The sequence below is a fragment of the Salvia hispanica genome, chromosome 6 (genome assembly GCF_029641045.1).
Source record: "Salvia hispanica isolate PSC_SH4W2 chromosome 6, Shi_PSC_v1, whole genome shotgun sequence".
Taxonomy (NCBI): domain Eukaryota; kingdom Viridiplantae; phylum Streptophyta; class Magnoliopsida; order Lamiales; family Lamiaceae; genus Salvia; species Salvia hispanica.
This window is the reverse complement of record NC_142697.1, coordinates 9,597,978-9,614,826: the sequence shown is the minus strand read 5'-3', so window position 1 is coordinate 9,614,826 and position 16,849 is coordinate 9,597,978. Positions and strand designations below refer to the sequence as shown.

Here is a 16,849-nt window from a genome sequence, read left to right as displayed (position 1 = left end):
GAGTTAGGGATACTCCCTGAAATCTCGACCACTCCATTAGAACGAAGTGCGGTGATGATGTAAGGTCCTGTCCATTTTGACTTGAGTTTCCCAGGCATTAGCTTCAGTCTCGACTGGAAGAGTATTACATTCTAGCCAACTCGGAGAACCTTGGTCCTCAGATTCTTGTCGTGCCACATCTTTGTTTTTTCCTTGTACCACATGGTTGAGTCGAATGACTCTAATCTGAGTTCTTCCAGCTCCTGTAGCTGCAGCTTCCTTTTCTCCTCACGGGTTCTAGCATCCATGTTAACTTGCTGAACTGCCCAGTCCGCTCGGTATTCAATTCCCACTGGTAAGTGACACACGGTATGGGGACATTCCTATAGGCGTCTTGTAGGCTAGTTCGATACGCCCATAGAGCATCTTCCAACCTCGTGCTCCAATCCTTCCTGGAAGGGTTAACTGTCTTCTCCAGGATGCTCTTTATCTCTCTGTTAGAGATCTCCGCTTGTTCGTTGGCTTGCGGGTGGTAGGGACTAGATAGTCGGTGATGGACCCCATACTTTTTCATCAAGGCTTCAACTGTACGGTTACAAAAATGAGTTCCTTGATCTGATATGATCGCCCTGGTATTCTGAATCTGATGAATATATGACTCTTGAGGAACTTAGCAACCTCCTTGGATTCACAAGTGCTCGAACCCTTCACAAACAATCACTGGGAATTGTGGCATTTCGTCTCTTGCGGAGATCCCACCGGTCAGCAACGGTCACAACTTTTGCAAAATTCGTATGCATCTCTGTTTAGAGTTGGCCAGTAGAATCCGCTGTCCAGCACCTTCCTTGCGGTTTTCCTAGGTCCGAAGTGCCCCCCACATGCCAAAGAATGACAGTGTATCAGTACATCTCGTTGCTCCTAGTCAGGAACACACCTCCTTATAACTTGACCGGCTCCTGCCTTCCACAGGTATGGGTCGTCCCAGAAAGAATAGTTTACTTCACTTTTAATCTCCATCTTCTGAGCCTTTGTAATATTTGGCACTCCTGAAAGTTCTCCTGTTACTAGGTAGTTGGCTAAGTCTGCAAACTAGGGCTCCTTCCCTACCTTCTCTTTACCCTTGGCCGTCACATCCTGGCCAGTAAGCTTCATTACTTCTTCCCAATCAATTTTTCTTGCGGAAAAGATTGCTTCACACAAGTGTTCCTCTGGGAATCGATCTTGCACATCCTCGCTATTTCCCTCTTGCACTATTCTGCTCAAATAGTCTGCTACTTTGTTCTCGACTCCCTTCTTGTCTTCTACCTCCCAATCAAATTCTTGTAATAGGAGTACCCATCAGATCAGTCGGGATTTCGATTCCTTTTTTGTAATGAGATAGTTAATGGCACATGGTCAGTATAGACGATTACCTTGGATCCTAACAAGTATTGCCTGAATTTCTCGAATGAATACATAACAGCCAACATTTCTTTCTCGGTGGTGTCATAATTTCGTTGGGCTTGATTCAAAGTCGTAGACGCATCACGTACCTCTTCCCCTCAATCTTCTGACCCAGTACGACTCCCACTGTATAGTCACTAGCATTGCACATCACCTCAAAGGAGTGATCCCAGTTAGGAGCCCGAATAATTGGTGCAGATATCAACTTTTCCTTGAGAAGGTTAAAGGCAGCCTTGCAATGCTCGTCGAAAACGAACTCCACTTCATTTTGAAGGAGTCTGGTGAGACTTGGGCGATCTTGGCGAAATCCTTGATAAATCTTCGATAAAACCCAGCATGCCCCAGAAAACCTCTTATCCCCTTCTGATCAGTAGGGAAATGTAGCTTGGATATGACGTCCACCTTGGCTTGATCCACTTAGATCCTCTTTCTGATACCACGTGCCCTAAGACGATTCCTTCTGTGACCATAAAATGGAATTTTTCAAAGTTCAAAACTAGACTCTTTGCATGGCACCTTTCTAGAATGACGTCCAAATGTTGTAAGCACGAGTCGAAAGAGTCTCCGTAGACTGTGAAATCATCCATGAAGATCTATATGCAATCTTCTATCAAATCTGAGAATATGCTCATCATGCATTGTTGGAATGTACCTGGTGCGTTGCATAAGCCGAAGATCATGCGTCTGTACGCATAGGTTCCAAATAGGCAGGTAAAGGTGGTCTTATCCTTATCCTCGGGGTTCACGTAAATTTGGAAGTAGCTGTTGTATCCGTCCAAAAAATAGAAGTACTTTCTCCCAGCCAGTCGCTCCAGCATCTGATCGATGAACGGCAGGGGGAAGTGGTCCTTCCAAGTTGCTGTGTTCAGTTTGCGGTAGTCTATACACATTCGCCAACCAGGGACTAGCCTGGTGGGTACCAGCTCCTTCCTCTCATTCTGAACCACCTGGATCCCTGATTTCTTGGGGACCATATGGATCGGACTGACCCACTCGCTATCGGGTACCGAATATATAATTCCTAGCGAGAGCAACTTCAAGATCTCCTTTAGTATCTCCTCTCGCATATTAGGGTTCACCTTCCTCTGCGAATCTCGATGTGCCTTGGCTCCTTCCTCCAACCTAATATGGTGCATGCAGACATCTGGACTTATCCCCACCAAATCCTTAAGGCTCCATCCAATAGCCTTTTTGTTTTTACTCAGCACAGTCAGTAGCCTTGCCTCTTGCTCTTCAGTTAGCCCGCTATTGATGATCACAGGCAACGAGTCTTCCTCCCCGAGGTAGGCGTACTTTAGGTTTGCTGGAAACTTCTTTAATTCGACTTGTGGGGGTAGTGTGTCTATCGGCAGAGGGTTCTTTGTAGAATCCCCCTCTTGCTCTAGTTCACCATCTGAGATTTCCTCCATACTGGCTGATAGTAAAGCCCCTGCGGCTCCCGCGACTTCTGACTTCTGACAGAATTCCTTAATTGCTCATTCGATCTCTTTGTCAGTTAACCCTCGGTTACTGATCAGATCACACCATGTAACTGCTTCCACAGCAGCCTGTGCATACACCTCTAAAGCTTGGAGTTTCTTCTGCAATAACTCGGTCTCAAGAAAATCTTGGACTAGGGGGTCAATAACATCAACATAGCATAGATTTTTAGAATCTATCAGCTTTTTCATGGCTTCATTGATATCGAAAACAAATGATATCTTCCTCTTCAGTGCGCTTGTCTTTGATGAAGGAAAAAATTCAGCCAGGAAAGCTGACTTGAAATCGGCCCATGTGTTGATGGAGTCGGCTGGTAGGCGCATGAACCAGGTGTTGGCCTCTCCTCGCTTGCCCCAGCTGGTCTCCTCTGCGCCTTACAAATCTTACAGAACTCATTAAGGAACTCGTAGGGTCCCTCATAACTCTTCCCACAGTAGGTTGGCAAAATTGCAATAACATGGGGTTTAACATCACAGGCTGTTTGGCCTGGGGTGACCACTATGGCCTGCGGGGGATCTTCGTCGGCATGCACATTCAACGTTGCGAGCTCTGGACCGTCCTCAACTTGATCAGCCATTCTCACTGGTGCTCTTATAGGTTGGGGTGGAAGCTCCGGGAGTTGGTACTCTACGTCTTCTTTTTCTTCGTCGCTACTCGTGCCTAGTGCTGTCGACAGGCCTGAACGAGTGGTTACGAGTATCGTTCCTCGGGAAAGTATCCTTGGTCTCCACTGGCCAGGAGCCGAGCTACTTCTCATAAACTGAAATAAAAAAGAAAAGGAAAAAAATTATTAACAATATATACACCAAAATATCACACACAATAACAGATATGAATGCCGTCCATCCCCGGCAACGGCGCCATTTTGAAAGTGCAGGTTTTCGGTGTTGTGTTAAATTAAGGGTACGTCCAACTGACCAAGATGAAAATCCCAACCTAGCTGAGTTGTTGGCAGGAAGACCAGAACCTGGTATCAAATAAATTCCTCAACCCACTTCTACTGGCTAGTATAGTGGAGGTAAGGGTCGAATCCCACAAAGATGGACGCGTTCGGATAATTGCAATGATAATATGGGAGGTTTTGGTTAGCTACCGCGCTTTTGGGTTGAGATTCTACCTAGACAGAAATTAAAGATGGTACTCTACTGACTAGTGCGCGTGAAAGTGACCGACATGTGGTTGTGTATGTGAAAATAGGGGGCAAGGTATCTCAGGGACATGTGGAAAGTAGACAGTTACTAAATAAGGAAATATAGAACAACAGGGGATATGTGGTGGCTGGGTGGCAACTCTAACAGGTCTGGAGGGTACAAACTTTAAGTAAAGGACAAAAGTAAAAAAGTAACAAAAAGCAAAAGTGGTCCAAAGAAAAAGTGCATTGTGATGTTTTCTTCTTCAACAAGTATTAACAGAAATTATATGAACACAAACTCCATGGATAAACTCAGATTCACGACTTCAAATATAAGTTCCATCAATTAAAAAGCTTAAAATCGAATATTAGTGGCTGAAGCGTGCAGTGTGTTTAGTGATTGCTCTGTCTCTTCCTAGTGCTTGCAAAATTATCAAGCCTCCTAGATCCAGCGAATCGACTAGATCGCAGGGTCTAGGAACTCTCGGAACAGGAGAATCTCGGTCGTTGGATACATAGAACACTCCTTCAAAACCCTCAACCACGAATACTAAAATTTAGCACAGGGAAGTAGGGATCGATCCCACAGAGATGGATCCGTAATGATTATGCATAGAGATCTGGAAACTATTTTTTTTTGGTTTGGCTGCTGCCACGCATTTTTTGGGTTGAGGAAATTAAACTAGGTTTGGAAATGAACTCTGCTATGCTAACAGCTAGATCTAGGCAGAAATGAATATTGCATGAAAACTACGACTAGACAATCACTAGATCTAAAGACTCGTAACTAATTTACCTAGACCAGGGAATTTAAAATGCAAGTGGGACCCAAAGCTGAAAAAGTAAATACGGACAAAAAGAAAAGCTGCAGAATAACTAACTAAAGCATCAATTGAAAAATGACTTCATCTTCTCCGATGGACTCGCAAGAACACTCGGTAAATTTAATTGGACGCGATTCGGAAACAAACAATCAGATTCAAAACAGGCAGGTGACATACGAAAAGATAACAGAAAAATCTACGCCACTAGACGAAGCCAAACAGAAACAGAGCATAACACTTGAAATTCATGCACAAATCTATCTTCCCTGCTCAGATCTAAAACTCGGATGCTAAATCCACTCCGGATCCAAGCATCCGACACAAAACTCCAACCAAAAACAGCTCCATAACAACAGATTTGGATTCTCCACAGATCAACAACAACAAATACAGATCAACAATCAAACTCCCAGATCAAACACTATGTCGACAGAGAAAATAGCTCAACATAAATCAACTCCAAAACAACGGAAATGAAACCAACAGAAATGCATAGGAAATTAAGCAACATCAACAGCAGATTCGACTCCCAAAAGTGAAGTTCGAAACAAGAAACAACAAACTGAAATTAAAATGATTGTATCTTCGCCCTCACGCGGACGGTGTTACGTCGGAACTACTGAACTCAAAAACGACCCCCTTAACCATCCCGAATCCCCATTTCCAAGTGTGTGTGAGCTAAGTGTGAGCAAAAGTTCTAAAAACGTCCCATCTTTCGTGCTGCATACTCCTCCATTTATAGGCGTTGAGGTGGGGTCCAGCGAGGTATAGATAGACTTTGTTGCCCTCAGCTATTAACTCCCTTCCTCTAGCCTTCTTTTCCTTCACTTTTGATCAATTTCTGCTCTGTTCCTCGCTAGACTGTTTCCTCCAGTATCTCCTGGATCTAGCGCTTTATCACACACCTGGCTTAATCAAACATGTTAAACCCAGCAGAAATGTGATGCTTTTCACTATATAACCAATGCATGAAATTAGCCTTATCAAACTGCTCACACTTAAACCATACTTGTCCTCAAGTATAAAGACAAGAGAAAAGAATAAGGCAAATTTCAAAGCATGGTTATCCCTTGACCGACTCTACAGACACTAAACAGACTCCTAGACCTAGACACAATTGGCACAATTTTTAGACACTAAAATGAAAACACATAAACACATATGCATGAACTGGCTTCAACTTTTAGGCAACCGTCCCCACAAGATTAAGGTCAATCCAACAGGCTGCACTCCTCCAAATAGGCCCTTCCCCTTCCTCTACCTAGCCAATCTGTCAGTTCGTCAAGATGGCCTTTTACTTCCCCAATTGTTGGATTCACTCGATCACTCATTCCTCACCAGGGATGTTAGGACCAACTCTCTCTTAAGTCATCGCCATATCACTGAAGCGTCAGGTTATGAGAATTTCCTCCTTCTAACTTCCCCCTTTTTTTTTTTTTTTTTTTTTTCCTGGACTTCGTCCAGCTTATACCTCCTTAATTTCCTGGACTTCGTCCAGCTTATACCTCCTTAATTATACTTCTTGATTTTACTTCTTGATTTCCCTCCTCTGGACTTCGTCCAGCTTATCCCTCCAGATTATCATTTATTTTATTATCTCCTCCCTAAATTCTTCTCCTTCAGCATTCAGTGGCAGCCCATTTACATGTGTTAGCTCGAAGTTATTAAAGGCTTATAACTAGCTTTTAAAGTAGGGCTTCACAACTGAGTAAGTAAAGGCGTTCTCTATCGTTATCGCTTCACTCAGATTGGCTCGGCTTGTTAAAGAAAAAGGCTTCTAAGTTGGAATACCTCCTATTTTCAATTACTCTCACTAAGGGAATCCTGCCATATTATATTCACCGGTTCATGCGACTCAAACAACTAGACCTAACGACTCCTATATCAAAATTGCATTGACTCCTCTCCCCCTCCCACTTCACTCAAGCTTGGCCTCAAGCCGTCGTCGTGAAGGGGAAATAGAGAGATCAATGCAAATCTAGCAGACAAAACTTCTCACACTTAGACCGAGCATCGGGCTAAGTGGGAGAAGATAAAACAACACAGAAAAAACAAAACAACTTCTCACACTTAGACCGAGCATCGGGCTAAGTGGGAGAAAAGAAAACAGAACAGAAAACAGACAAACAAAATGTAAAAGGAAAAAAGTAAATGTTACTTGGTCATGGGGTGGTGTTCACTTCTGGGGCTGGCTCCCTCGGGAGCCAGAATGTGGTGGGATTCCGGGGCGGATCATTTTCACCTTCTTCTTTGCTGGCTGATCCAGCTCTTCCTCTGCTTGTCCTGTCTGGGTGGGTACTGACTTCATCACTTGGGGCTTTGATTTGGGTGGGACTGGAACTTCCTTGGGAACGGTCGGAGTGGTCATCTGCTGGAGTGACTTGACGGAGGGACTGCTCTGGATGGGCTTCTTGACCTCACTGCTTGACCCAGGAGTTGCCTTCGTCTGGGTCAAGGGGAGTGTTTGCTGCACTGCCTCCGCCACTCGTTCACTTTGTTTGGAGCATTTCACGGCCAAATCCTCCACATTGTCCCTCAGGACCTTCGCTTCCTCCCGATTCCCGTTCAATTCCTTCCTGATCCCGCCGAGTTCCTTTACCATCTCCTTCCTCAGCAACTGCATCTCCTTTCTCACTTCCTGGACTTCCTTCCGTAGCTCCTCAATCTCTTCACTGGGCATGGTCTCCTCGGCTTCCTCAGGCTCTGCAGTCCCCTTATCTCCTAATGAGAAGAAAAGGGTCTCGGCACCTCGAGTTTGTAACAACCCCTTGTTGAAAAAATAATCAACACTGAAAACCTCCGGGGGGTCGCACATAACTATCAGAGGAGCGGATTTGGCGATTTTCACATCAATATTCCGTTGGAGGTAGGCGCCGAGAAGGTGGCATGTGTACATATGGCGCGCAGGGTTGCTTGTCATTTGGTGGCAAGCCTGAGCCAGCCAATATCCGAGGTGCACCTTTATGCCCTTTGCCATGCACCATGTGAATTATAGATCGGTGGTTGTAAGAGCGGCATTTGCTGTTCCCATCAAATTGTAGCTTATGAAGGTCTGAGCAAAACGGAGGATGCGGTTTTCGATGTGGGATGCCTTGGAATAACTGGATTTGAACGCTCCAGCCTTGGGGTGGGTGATCAGGTCCCATGCCGTTTGCACCTTAAAGCCCGGCGTGTTTTTGGGTGCGCCGATCATCCTCTCATTCCATTCTCCTTCATCGTCCTCTGCCTGTGTGAACAATCCCATTCGCAGTGACCACTCCCGGATGCTCATCTCATACTCTTCGTTGAAAAGCCGGAACGTTATGGAGTCAGCGTCCAGATCAGTAGTATTTTTCAAACGAAAAGTGGAGAAAAACTCCCTTGCCAGATCCACCGGCACCCTTTCTTGGCTGTGTAGCAGTAGCCACTCGAATCCTATCGAGGAGATGCAGGCGCGGAACTCCTTGTCACACGCGATCATCTTAAGCTCCCTCGAGCTATACTGCTTCCCGGATTTGGTCATCTTCCCGGTACCACACCTTTCCTTGTACACCGCGGCCCTTTTTTGATCGTCCAACTGTCTCATCGCTTCCAGTAGTTTCTTCGTCAGCCAGACTTCCGGACGTCCAGGAATAGGTACTCCTTCAGCGTCTTCTGATTCATAGTCGGATTCAGGGGCAGGCTCGTCTTGTTCCTCGGTTGAGGGAACGTCAGCCTCTGAGGAAAGGGTATCCTCAACCTCCTTGACAGAGGGAACTTTCCTAGACCGTGTAGACATAGTTGCCGTGCCCTTCCCTTTTCTTGCCTTTTCTTTCGCCAGGCGAAGCTCTTCCGCTTCCGTCCCTTGCCCAGGGGACTCATTTTTCCCCGTATCGACTAAGTCGTCTACTTCATCAAGTAGACTTCTCCTGGCCCGTCTCCTTTCTGTCCTCCTGTCCTCTTGGGGTTCGTCTGCATCCTGGTCGTCTACCAGGTCCACAATCAACTTCATTCCTGCATCCACGTCCTCTGGTACTTCAGCCATCTGCAGATCTGCGTCTGCAAAAAGTTTCTCAGGGGTTTCCCCCTCACCATCCACCATCGGGGTTGTCCCCTCAATATAAACGGGGTCCTCCGCCCTGACATCACTCGGGGTTGCCCCCTTTTCCATGGCTTCAGAGGTTGAGACTCTGAATTCAGCCGGACTAGCCACAGCAAGGGTTCCCCCCTCCACACCGTCATCACCCTCAGATTTAGGGTTTCCGTCACCATGCAACTCTGTTTCATCCACCTTCCCGCCGTTCGTTGGTCCACCCTCTTCGTCGCCCGCCTCCTGCGAAGCGGTCTCTGCATTTTGTGGTTCAGAGTTCAGCTCTCTCGCTTCTTCTTGAGGCAATTCTTCTTGAAAACTTGAGGGTTCGGCCGCCGAATCCTCTGGAATCGACGTTGGTGTAGTGGCCGCCGCGGATGTCATCAAATTAGCAGAAAAGAGGGCATATACTTCTTTTGCCTTCTCGACGCTCCCCAATTTTTGCGTCAATTCGGCTAACAAAGTTGGGTCGTACTCCGCTTGCTGCGAACTTCCGGTGGGCTTGGCTGATTCCATCGCTGTAGATCTGAAATTAGACAAGAATTTGGTCGATTTTGGGTTAGGGTTTGTATTTTTTAGAGAGAGAGAGAATGACAGTAGAGAGAAGGGAGAGCAAATTCAGGTTGAGTATGTGGAGAGAGAAACGACGGTTCGCCCCCTTTAACTGAAAAGGTGATGCGGTTGCAGACGTGACGTCAGTACCCGTACACCTTCCATAAATATCGGTGATTTGAATTTCAAATTATTATTTTCCCTCCTTGATCTTTTCCTTCATGCTTTCCTTCCCTCATTGATTTCCCTGACCGTGACCCTACACTAAGAAAAGAATGAAGACGCCAAACTCCTTGGTCAAGATTAGAGTACAAGATATAGATTCCCCTTGGAGTCTGGTGCTTCGAAAATGTTTTTGGGAGATTAAAATTTTTACTTTGTTTGGATTTTCTTAAGGTTTCCGAAAGCAATTAAACTATTTACAAATTATCTTTGAGTATTCTCGAAATCCCCTGGTTCAGTATGTAAAAACATAAACATTTTCCTTGACCCAGGAGTTTATCGAGAATACTTCCTTGCCTGACTAGGCGACAACCGAGAGTGCACGTAGTGGCATTTCCTCCACCACGCACAACTCAGAATTATCCCTATAGACTTTCAATCTATGACCATTAACAAGAAAAGGAACAGAGTTAGAGGCACTTCCCTGGATTTCCACCGCTCCGTTTGCGCGGAGGCTAACGATGGTATATGGGCCAATCCACTTAGACTTCAACTTTCCTGGCATCAGCTTGAGCCGGGATTGGAAAAGGAGCACCTTCTGTCCAACATGGAGTTCCTTGACCCGGAGATTCCTATCATGCCATAGCTTCGTCCTTTCTTTGTACCACATGGCAGACTCATACGACTCCAGCCTCATTTCCTCCAGTTCTTGTAACTGTAATTTCCTTTCTTCTTCGCAAGCCATAGGCTTCATGTTCAACTCTTTTACTACCCAGTACGCCTTGTGCTCAATACCCACGGGCAAGTGGCACATCTTGCCAAACACAAGCCTATAAGGCGACATTCCAATAGGTGTCTTAAAGGCAGTCCTGTAAGCCCATAGTGCGTCACCGAGCCTCTTACTCCAGTCCTTCCTTGACGGGTTGACCGTTTTCTCCAATATCGCCTTGATCTCGCGATTAGATATCTCCGCTTGACCGTTAGACTGAGGGTGGTACGGGGTGGATATTCTATGGTGAACACCGTATTTCTTCATCAGAGCCTCGATGGTGCGATTACAGAAATGCGTCCCTTGATCCGAAACGATTGCTCTAGGAACTCCATATCAGTTGAAAATATTGGTCTACAGAAATTTTGCCACTTCTTTTGATTCACATGTCGTTGTGGCCTTGGCTTCTATCCACTTAGACACATAATCTACTGCAACCAATATGTAAGTATTCCCACAAGATGACGGAAATGGTCCCATGAAGTCCATTCCCCATATATCAAAAACTTCACAAACAACCACCGGGACCTGAGGCATCTCATCCCTCCTAGAAATTCTCCCCGTCTGTTGGCATCTCTCGCAGCACTGGCAAAATTCAAAAGCATCTTTATTCAATGTTGGCCAGTAAAAACCACTATCCAGGACCTTCCTTGATGTCTTCCTTGGTCCGAAATGACCTCCACATGCCAAAGTATGGCAATGAATTAGCACGTCCTTTTGTTCCCATTCGGGAATGCAGCGCCTAATCACTTGGTCTGAACACATTTTCCACAGGTACGGATCATCCCAAAAATAGTATTTGGCTTCGCTTTTAAGCTTCATCCTCTGGGCTCGGGAAGCTTCTTCTGAGCTTGGCATTTCTCCCGTGACCAAATAATTCGCTAGATCGTCGAACCATGGTTCTGCGTTAAGTGTGCGCTTTCCTTTATCAGATTCTCCAAGACCGGTTAATGCCAACACAGATTCCCAGCTTATCGGTCTAGGGAGTTCATCCAGACAGTTCAAATGCTCTTCGGGGAAAGCATCAGGGATGGCCTCTTCTGTTTCCCCTTGATGAATTCTACTCAAGTGATCGGCCACTTTGTTCTCCGTTCCTCTTTTGTCCCTTACTTCCCAATCAAACTCCTGCAGAAGCAATACCCATCGGATCAACCTTGGTTTCGACTCCTTCTTAGCCAGTAAGTACTTTATTGCTGCATGATCCGTGAAAACAATAACCCTTGACCCAAGTAGATAGGGTCGGAATTTTTCAAATGAGTACACGACAGCCAACATTTCCTTCTCCGTGGTATCGTAATTTTTTTGAGCTTGATTTAGCGTTTTGGACGCGTAGAAGATCACATAACTTTTCCCGTCTATCTTCTGCCCTAGGACGGCTCCCACAGCGAAATCGCTCGCGTCGCACATTATCTCAAAAGGGTAATTCCAGTTTGGCGCCCTGATAATTGGTGCGGTCACGAGTCTATCCTTGAGCAACTGAAATGCCTTTTTGCATTCTTCATCAAACACGAACTCCACATCGTTGTGCAACAAATGAGTGAGTGGTTGCGCAATTTTTGCGAAGTCCTTGATAAACCTCCTATAGAAACCTGCGTGACCCAGGAATCCTCTAATTTCTTTTTGACTTGTGGGGTAAGGTAGCTTTGAAATCACTTCCACCTTTGCCTTGTCTACTTGAATTCCTCTATCAGAAACTACATGACCTAGGACAATGCCCTCAGTCACCATGAAGTGACACTTTTCGAAATTCAAAACCAGGTGCTTCTCTTGGCATCTTTGCAGCACTAGGTCAAGGCTGGCCAAACAAGTATCAAACGAATCTCCGTATACGGTGAAGTCATCCATGAATATCTCGATACATACCTCCAGCAGATCCGAAAAAATACTCATCATACAACGCTGGAACGTTCCCGGTGCATTGCATAGACCAAATGGCATCCTTCGGTAGGCATAAGTGCCAAAAGGGCATGTGAATGTGGTCTTTTCCTGATCCTCTGGGTTGACGTAAATCTGGAAATAAACGCTGTATCCGTCAAGGAAACAGAAAAACTGTTTGCCAGCCAACCTCTCTAGCATCTGGTCAATAAATGGTAAAGGAAAATGATCCTTTTTGGTGGCCTCATTCAGTTTCCTGTAGTCAATGCACATCCTCCATCCAGTCACCAGTCGAGTAGGCACCAACTCGTTTTTGTCATTTTCTACCACTTGTATTCCTGATTTCTAAGGTACCATGTGAACCGGACTGACCCACTCGCTATCAGGGATGGAGTATATGATTCCCAGGGACAATAGTTTCAAAACTTCCTTGAGTACCTCCTCCCTCATATTCGGATTCAGCTTCCTTTGTGAATCACGTCGAGCCTTTGCCCCTTCCTCTAATCTGATGTGGTGCATGCAAAGATAGGGGCTGATGCCAACTAGGTCCGAAAGTGTCCATCCTATGGCCTTCTTGTTCCTACTAATTACGTCCAGCAACGTACTCTCTTGTTCCTCAGTCAAGTGGCTGTTGATTATCACTGGACAATTTTCCCCTTCCTCTAGGTACGCATACTTGAGATTCTCAGGTAAGGTTTTCAACTCTTTCTTTGGTGTGACGGCTTCCTGAGGCAGGGGTTTTTTCTCTATACTTCTTGTCGCTATTCCCTCTATACTTGTTCCTTCGTCTGGGCACTTCCCTTGAACTGACCCTGCTGATTGGAATGACAGTGGTTGTTGGCAGAATGCCATGATCGCTTCATTGATTTGGTCGTCCGTCATGTTCCGAGTAAAAAAGGTTTCACACCATCCTGTCACCTCCTTCTCCACAGCTTGGCTTAGCTCAGAATTGTTAATTTGTTCCTGCATTAACTCAGTCTCAAGATATTCCTGGACCAGGGGGTTAATCACATCCACAGCATGCAAATTCTCAACATCGAGTGGTTTTTTCATCGCTTCATCAATGCTGAAGGTGTACTTCTCCCCATGATAGTCTAGGCATATTGTTCCATCAAACACATCAATAATAGTCTTTGCGGTGCGAAGGAAAGGTCTTCCCAACAGCACCCCGCTAGACTCAGCAGATTCATTATCACTCATTTTTATCACATGAAAATCAGCCGGGTACAGGAAATCATGCACTCTAACTATGACATTTTCCAACACTCCCTCAGGAGAGATGCATGTTCTATCGGCTAACTGAATCACCACCTTCGTGTTTACCATGCTCACTCCCACCAATTTTTTATATATTGAAAGAGGTAAAATATTTATCGATGCACCTAGATCACACATGGCATGCTCAATTTTAATATCACCTAGAGAAATAGGGAGAGTGTACATACTGGGTCTGTGCATTTTGATGGCATCCTTCTTTTCTGTATCACCGCGGACACACTTTCTCCTATGACAATCTTCCCATCAGGTTTGGTTTTCCCAGCTATGAACTCTTTGATGAACTTGCTGAAAGTGGGTATCTTCAGAGCTTGTAAAAAGGGCAGGTTAATCTCCAGCTTGCTAAATATTTCCACAAAATCCTCTGGATCATCCTTCTTTTTCTTGGCTTCCCCTCGGTATGGAAATGGCTTTGGTCGCTTCACTGCATTTGTGGAACTCCCTGCGGGGGTCTCACCAACCTCCCCGCTGCCTTCTTTACTCTTTAATTCAGGTTCTGGATCAAGGAAAAATGGGTCACTTGGTCGAGGTAGAGATCCCCCTAAATCTCCCTCATGGAGATCATCCTGAACAAGGACTTCTCTGGGTCTAGGGTTATCCCCTTGAGACTCTCGGCTTTCTTTTCCTTTGACCACCTGTGAAGGTATCTTTTCATCACTCTCCAGCGTCGGTCCTTCATAGCCTCGTCCGGATCTCAAAGTGATTTGACTAATGTTTGCTCGGTCTGGTGGCTTGACCGTGGCAGGCAGTCTTCCTTCATTTCCCCGCATTTCATTCAACGATGTGGCTAACTGTGACATCTGCTTTGCCAGCATGTCCACGGCAGACTTCTGCTCCTTTTGAGCATCCTGAATTTTGTGCACCACGTCATTGTTAGCCTGCATGTTATTCTGCATGTGTTGCTGAGAGCTGACCAGGTCATGCACCATGTCATCTAGATTCCTCTGAGGCCGGTAATTTGTTTGATTTGAACTGGAACCTTGATTCTGACTTGTTCCAACAATCTGGTTCTGGCGATAGTTTCCCTGACCTCCCTGATTGTTGTTGAACTGATTTGCTGGACCTTGGTGATTTTGTTGGAAATTTTGATTGTTCCCCGAAGTATTCCTTTGATGTGGTGGCACATAGGAATTCCCTTGGTTATTCTGGTTCCTGCTCCAGTTATGCTGATCCCCTTGATTACGGTAGCTCCAGTTATTCGGCCCTTCTTGATTCTTCCCTGACCCATTAGAATTATGCTGCGGTCCTTCCTGATTCCGGTTGGGCCAATTCTGCTGGTTCTCCGCTGGACCTGGGTATTGCAATTGCAGTTGTTGGTTTCCTTCAGCCCACCTAAAACAAGGGTTATCCCTCCATGGTGCATCCTTAATCTTCCACTGGTTCTAGCTTGTATTTTGATTGTTTTGGTTCCAATTCCCCATCGCATTTGCTTGAGCTTGAAACTCTCCATCGGGTGATGGGCTGCTATAGCATTGGATTTGATGTTCCTCCTGACCAGGGGTATTCTTCCTTTCAATGGCATTTAGCAGTGCCTTCTCCAATCGATCAATCCTATCTCTAACCCCTTCTCCTTCTTGTTCCTTAACTGCATTCGCTGAACTTCTCCTCATGATGGCACACGGATTGTCATACGCTTTCTTCGCGTCAATTAATCTTCCCAGAATTTCGCGCGCTTCACTTGCCCTGTTCTTGGTAAAATTCCCCCGCTCGAGGAATTCATTAAGTCCTTGGATTCAGGATTTGCTCCTTCATAGAACAAATAAAATGTTTCAGCCTCCATCATTCTATGATTAGGACAAGCATCAAGCAGTCCCTTAAACCGAGACCAATATTGGCTTAAAGACTCATCGTAGTCCTGCTTGCATTCTTGAATCTCCTTTTTGAGAGCATTTGTTTTGTTGGACGGGAAAAAATAGTCCAGGAATTCCTATTTGAAATCCCTCCACGTGGTGATTGAGTCAGGCGGAAGCCTCAGCAACCATGTGTTGGCCTCTCCCTTTAAGGCAAATGGAATCGCTCGCAAGCGATAGTCCTCCTCAGTAGTTTCGTTGGGCCTCTTCTGGATGCTGCATAGCTTGCTGAACTCGTTCAAAAATTCGTAAGGACACTCGTTTCTCCGCCCTGAGAATGTAGGTAAAACGCCAAGCACATTTGTTTTAATCACAATAGACCGCTGGCGCTGATTCAACACTATGGCATGGGCTGGCTCTCCATCCAGATGTGCAGTGAGTGAACCAATTTCTGGGTCTGTGTCCACTACGTTTGCCATTACAGATTCCTCTTCCGAATGTTCAGTTTCTGATGACGACTGTGGATCCTCCTTCCCCGATGAATTCCACTCTTCTTCGCTTCCTGATTCAAACGGAAACGGATCTACTGTTGACAACCCTGATCTGGTAGTAACGGCTGATGTTGATTCCTTGACTTGCCACCTCAATTGGACGTTCCTTGACCAAGACGGGTTGCTCCAGATTCCTGACCGTGAGCTGTTGCTCATAAACTGTCAACAAAAAAGAAACACAAAAATTAAAACTATATACACCAAATCTCTAAACATATTTAAAAAAAACTACGCCATCCATTCCCCGGCGACGGCGCCATTTGAAGCGTGCAGTGTATTTAGTGATTGCTCTGTCTCTTCCTAGTGCTTGCAAAATTATCAAGCCTCCTAGATCCAGCGAATCGACTAGATCGCAGGGTCTAGGAACTCTCGGAACTGGAGAATCTCGGTCGTTGGATACACAGAACACTCCTTCAAAACCCTCAACCACGAATACTAAAATTTAGCACAGGGAAGTAGGGATCGATCCCACAGAGATGGATGCGTAATGATTATGCATAGAGATCTGGAAACTATTTTTTTTGGTTTGGCTGCTGCCACGCATTTTTTGGGTTGAGGAAATTAAACTAGGTTTGGAAATGAACTCTGCTATGCTAACAGCTAGATCTAGGCAGAAATGAATATTGCATGAAAACTACGACTAGACAATCACTAGATCTAAAGACTCGTAACTAATTTACCTAGACCAGGGAATTTAAAATGCAAGTGGGACCCAAAGCTGAAAAAATAAATACGGACGAAAAGAAAAGCTGCAGAATAACTAACTAAAGCATCAACTGAAAAATGACTTCATCTTCTCCGATGGACTCGCAAGAACACTCGGTAAATTTAATTGGACGCGATTCGGAAACAAACAATCAGATTCAAAACAGGCAGGTGACATACGAAAAGATAACAGAAAAATCTAAGCCACTAGACGAAGCCAAACAGAAACAGAGCATAACACTTGAAATTCATGCACAAATCTATC

The 16,849-nt window shown here is 45.3% G+C and overlaps 1 protein-coding gene and 1 pseudogene across 1 annotated transcript; both read right to left on the bottom strand.

Annotated features, from left to right (window-relative positions):
- Positions 1-220: 220 nt before the first annotated feature.
- LOC148923182 (uncharacterized) lies at positions 221-2,831 on the bottom strand. Its single transcript, XM_089061419.1, has 6 exons — positions 2,408-2,831; positions 2,075-2,302; positions 1,512-1,731; positions 1,392-1,413; positions 1,087-1,284; positions 221-622 (listed from the first exon to the last, which is right to left on the bottom strand). Exons 1-6 carry the CDS (start codon positions 2,829-2,831, stop codon positions 221-223), a joined length of 1,494 nt encoding a protein of 497 aa, XP_088917545.1.
- Positions 2,832-10,038: 7,207 nt separating this feature from the next.
- On the bottom strand, positions 10,039-15,148 carry LOC148923181 (uncharacterized; annotated as a pseudogene).
- Between the last annotated feature and the right edge of the window lie 1,701 nt (positions 15,149-16,849).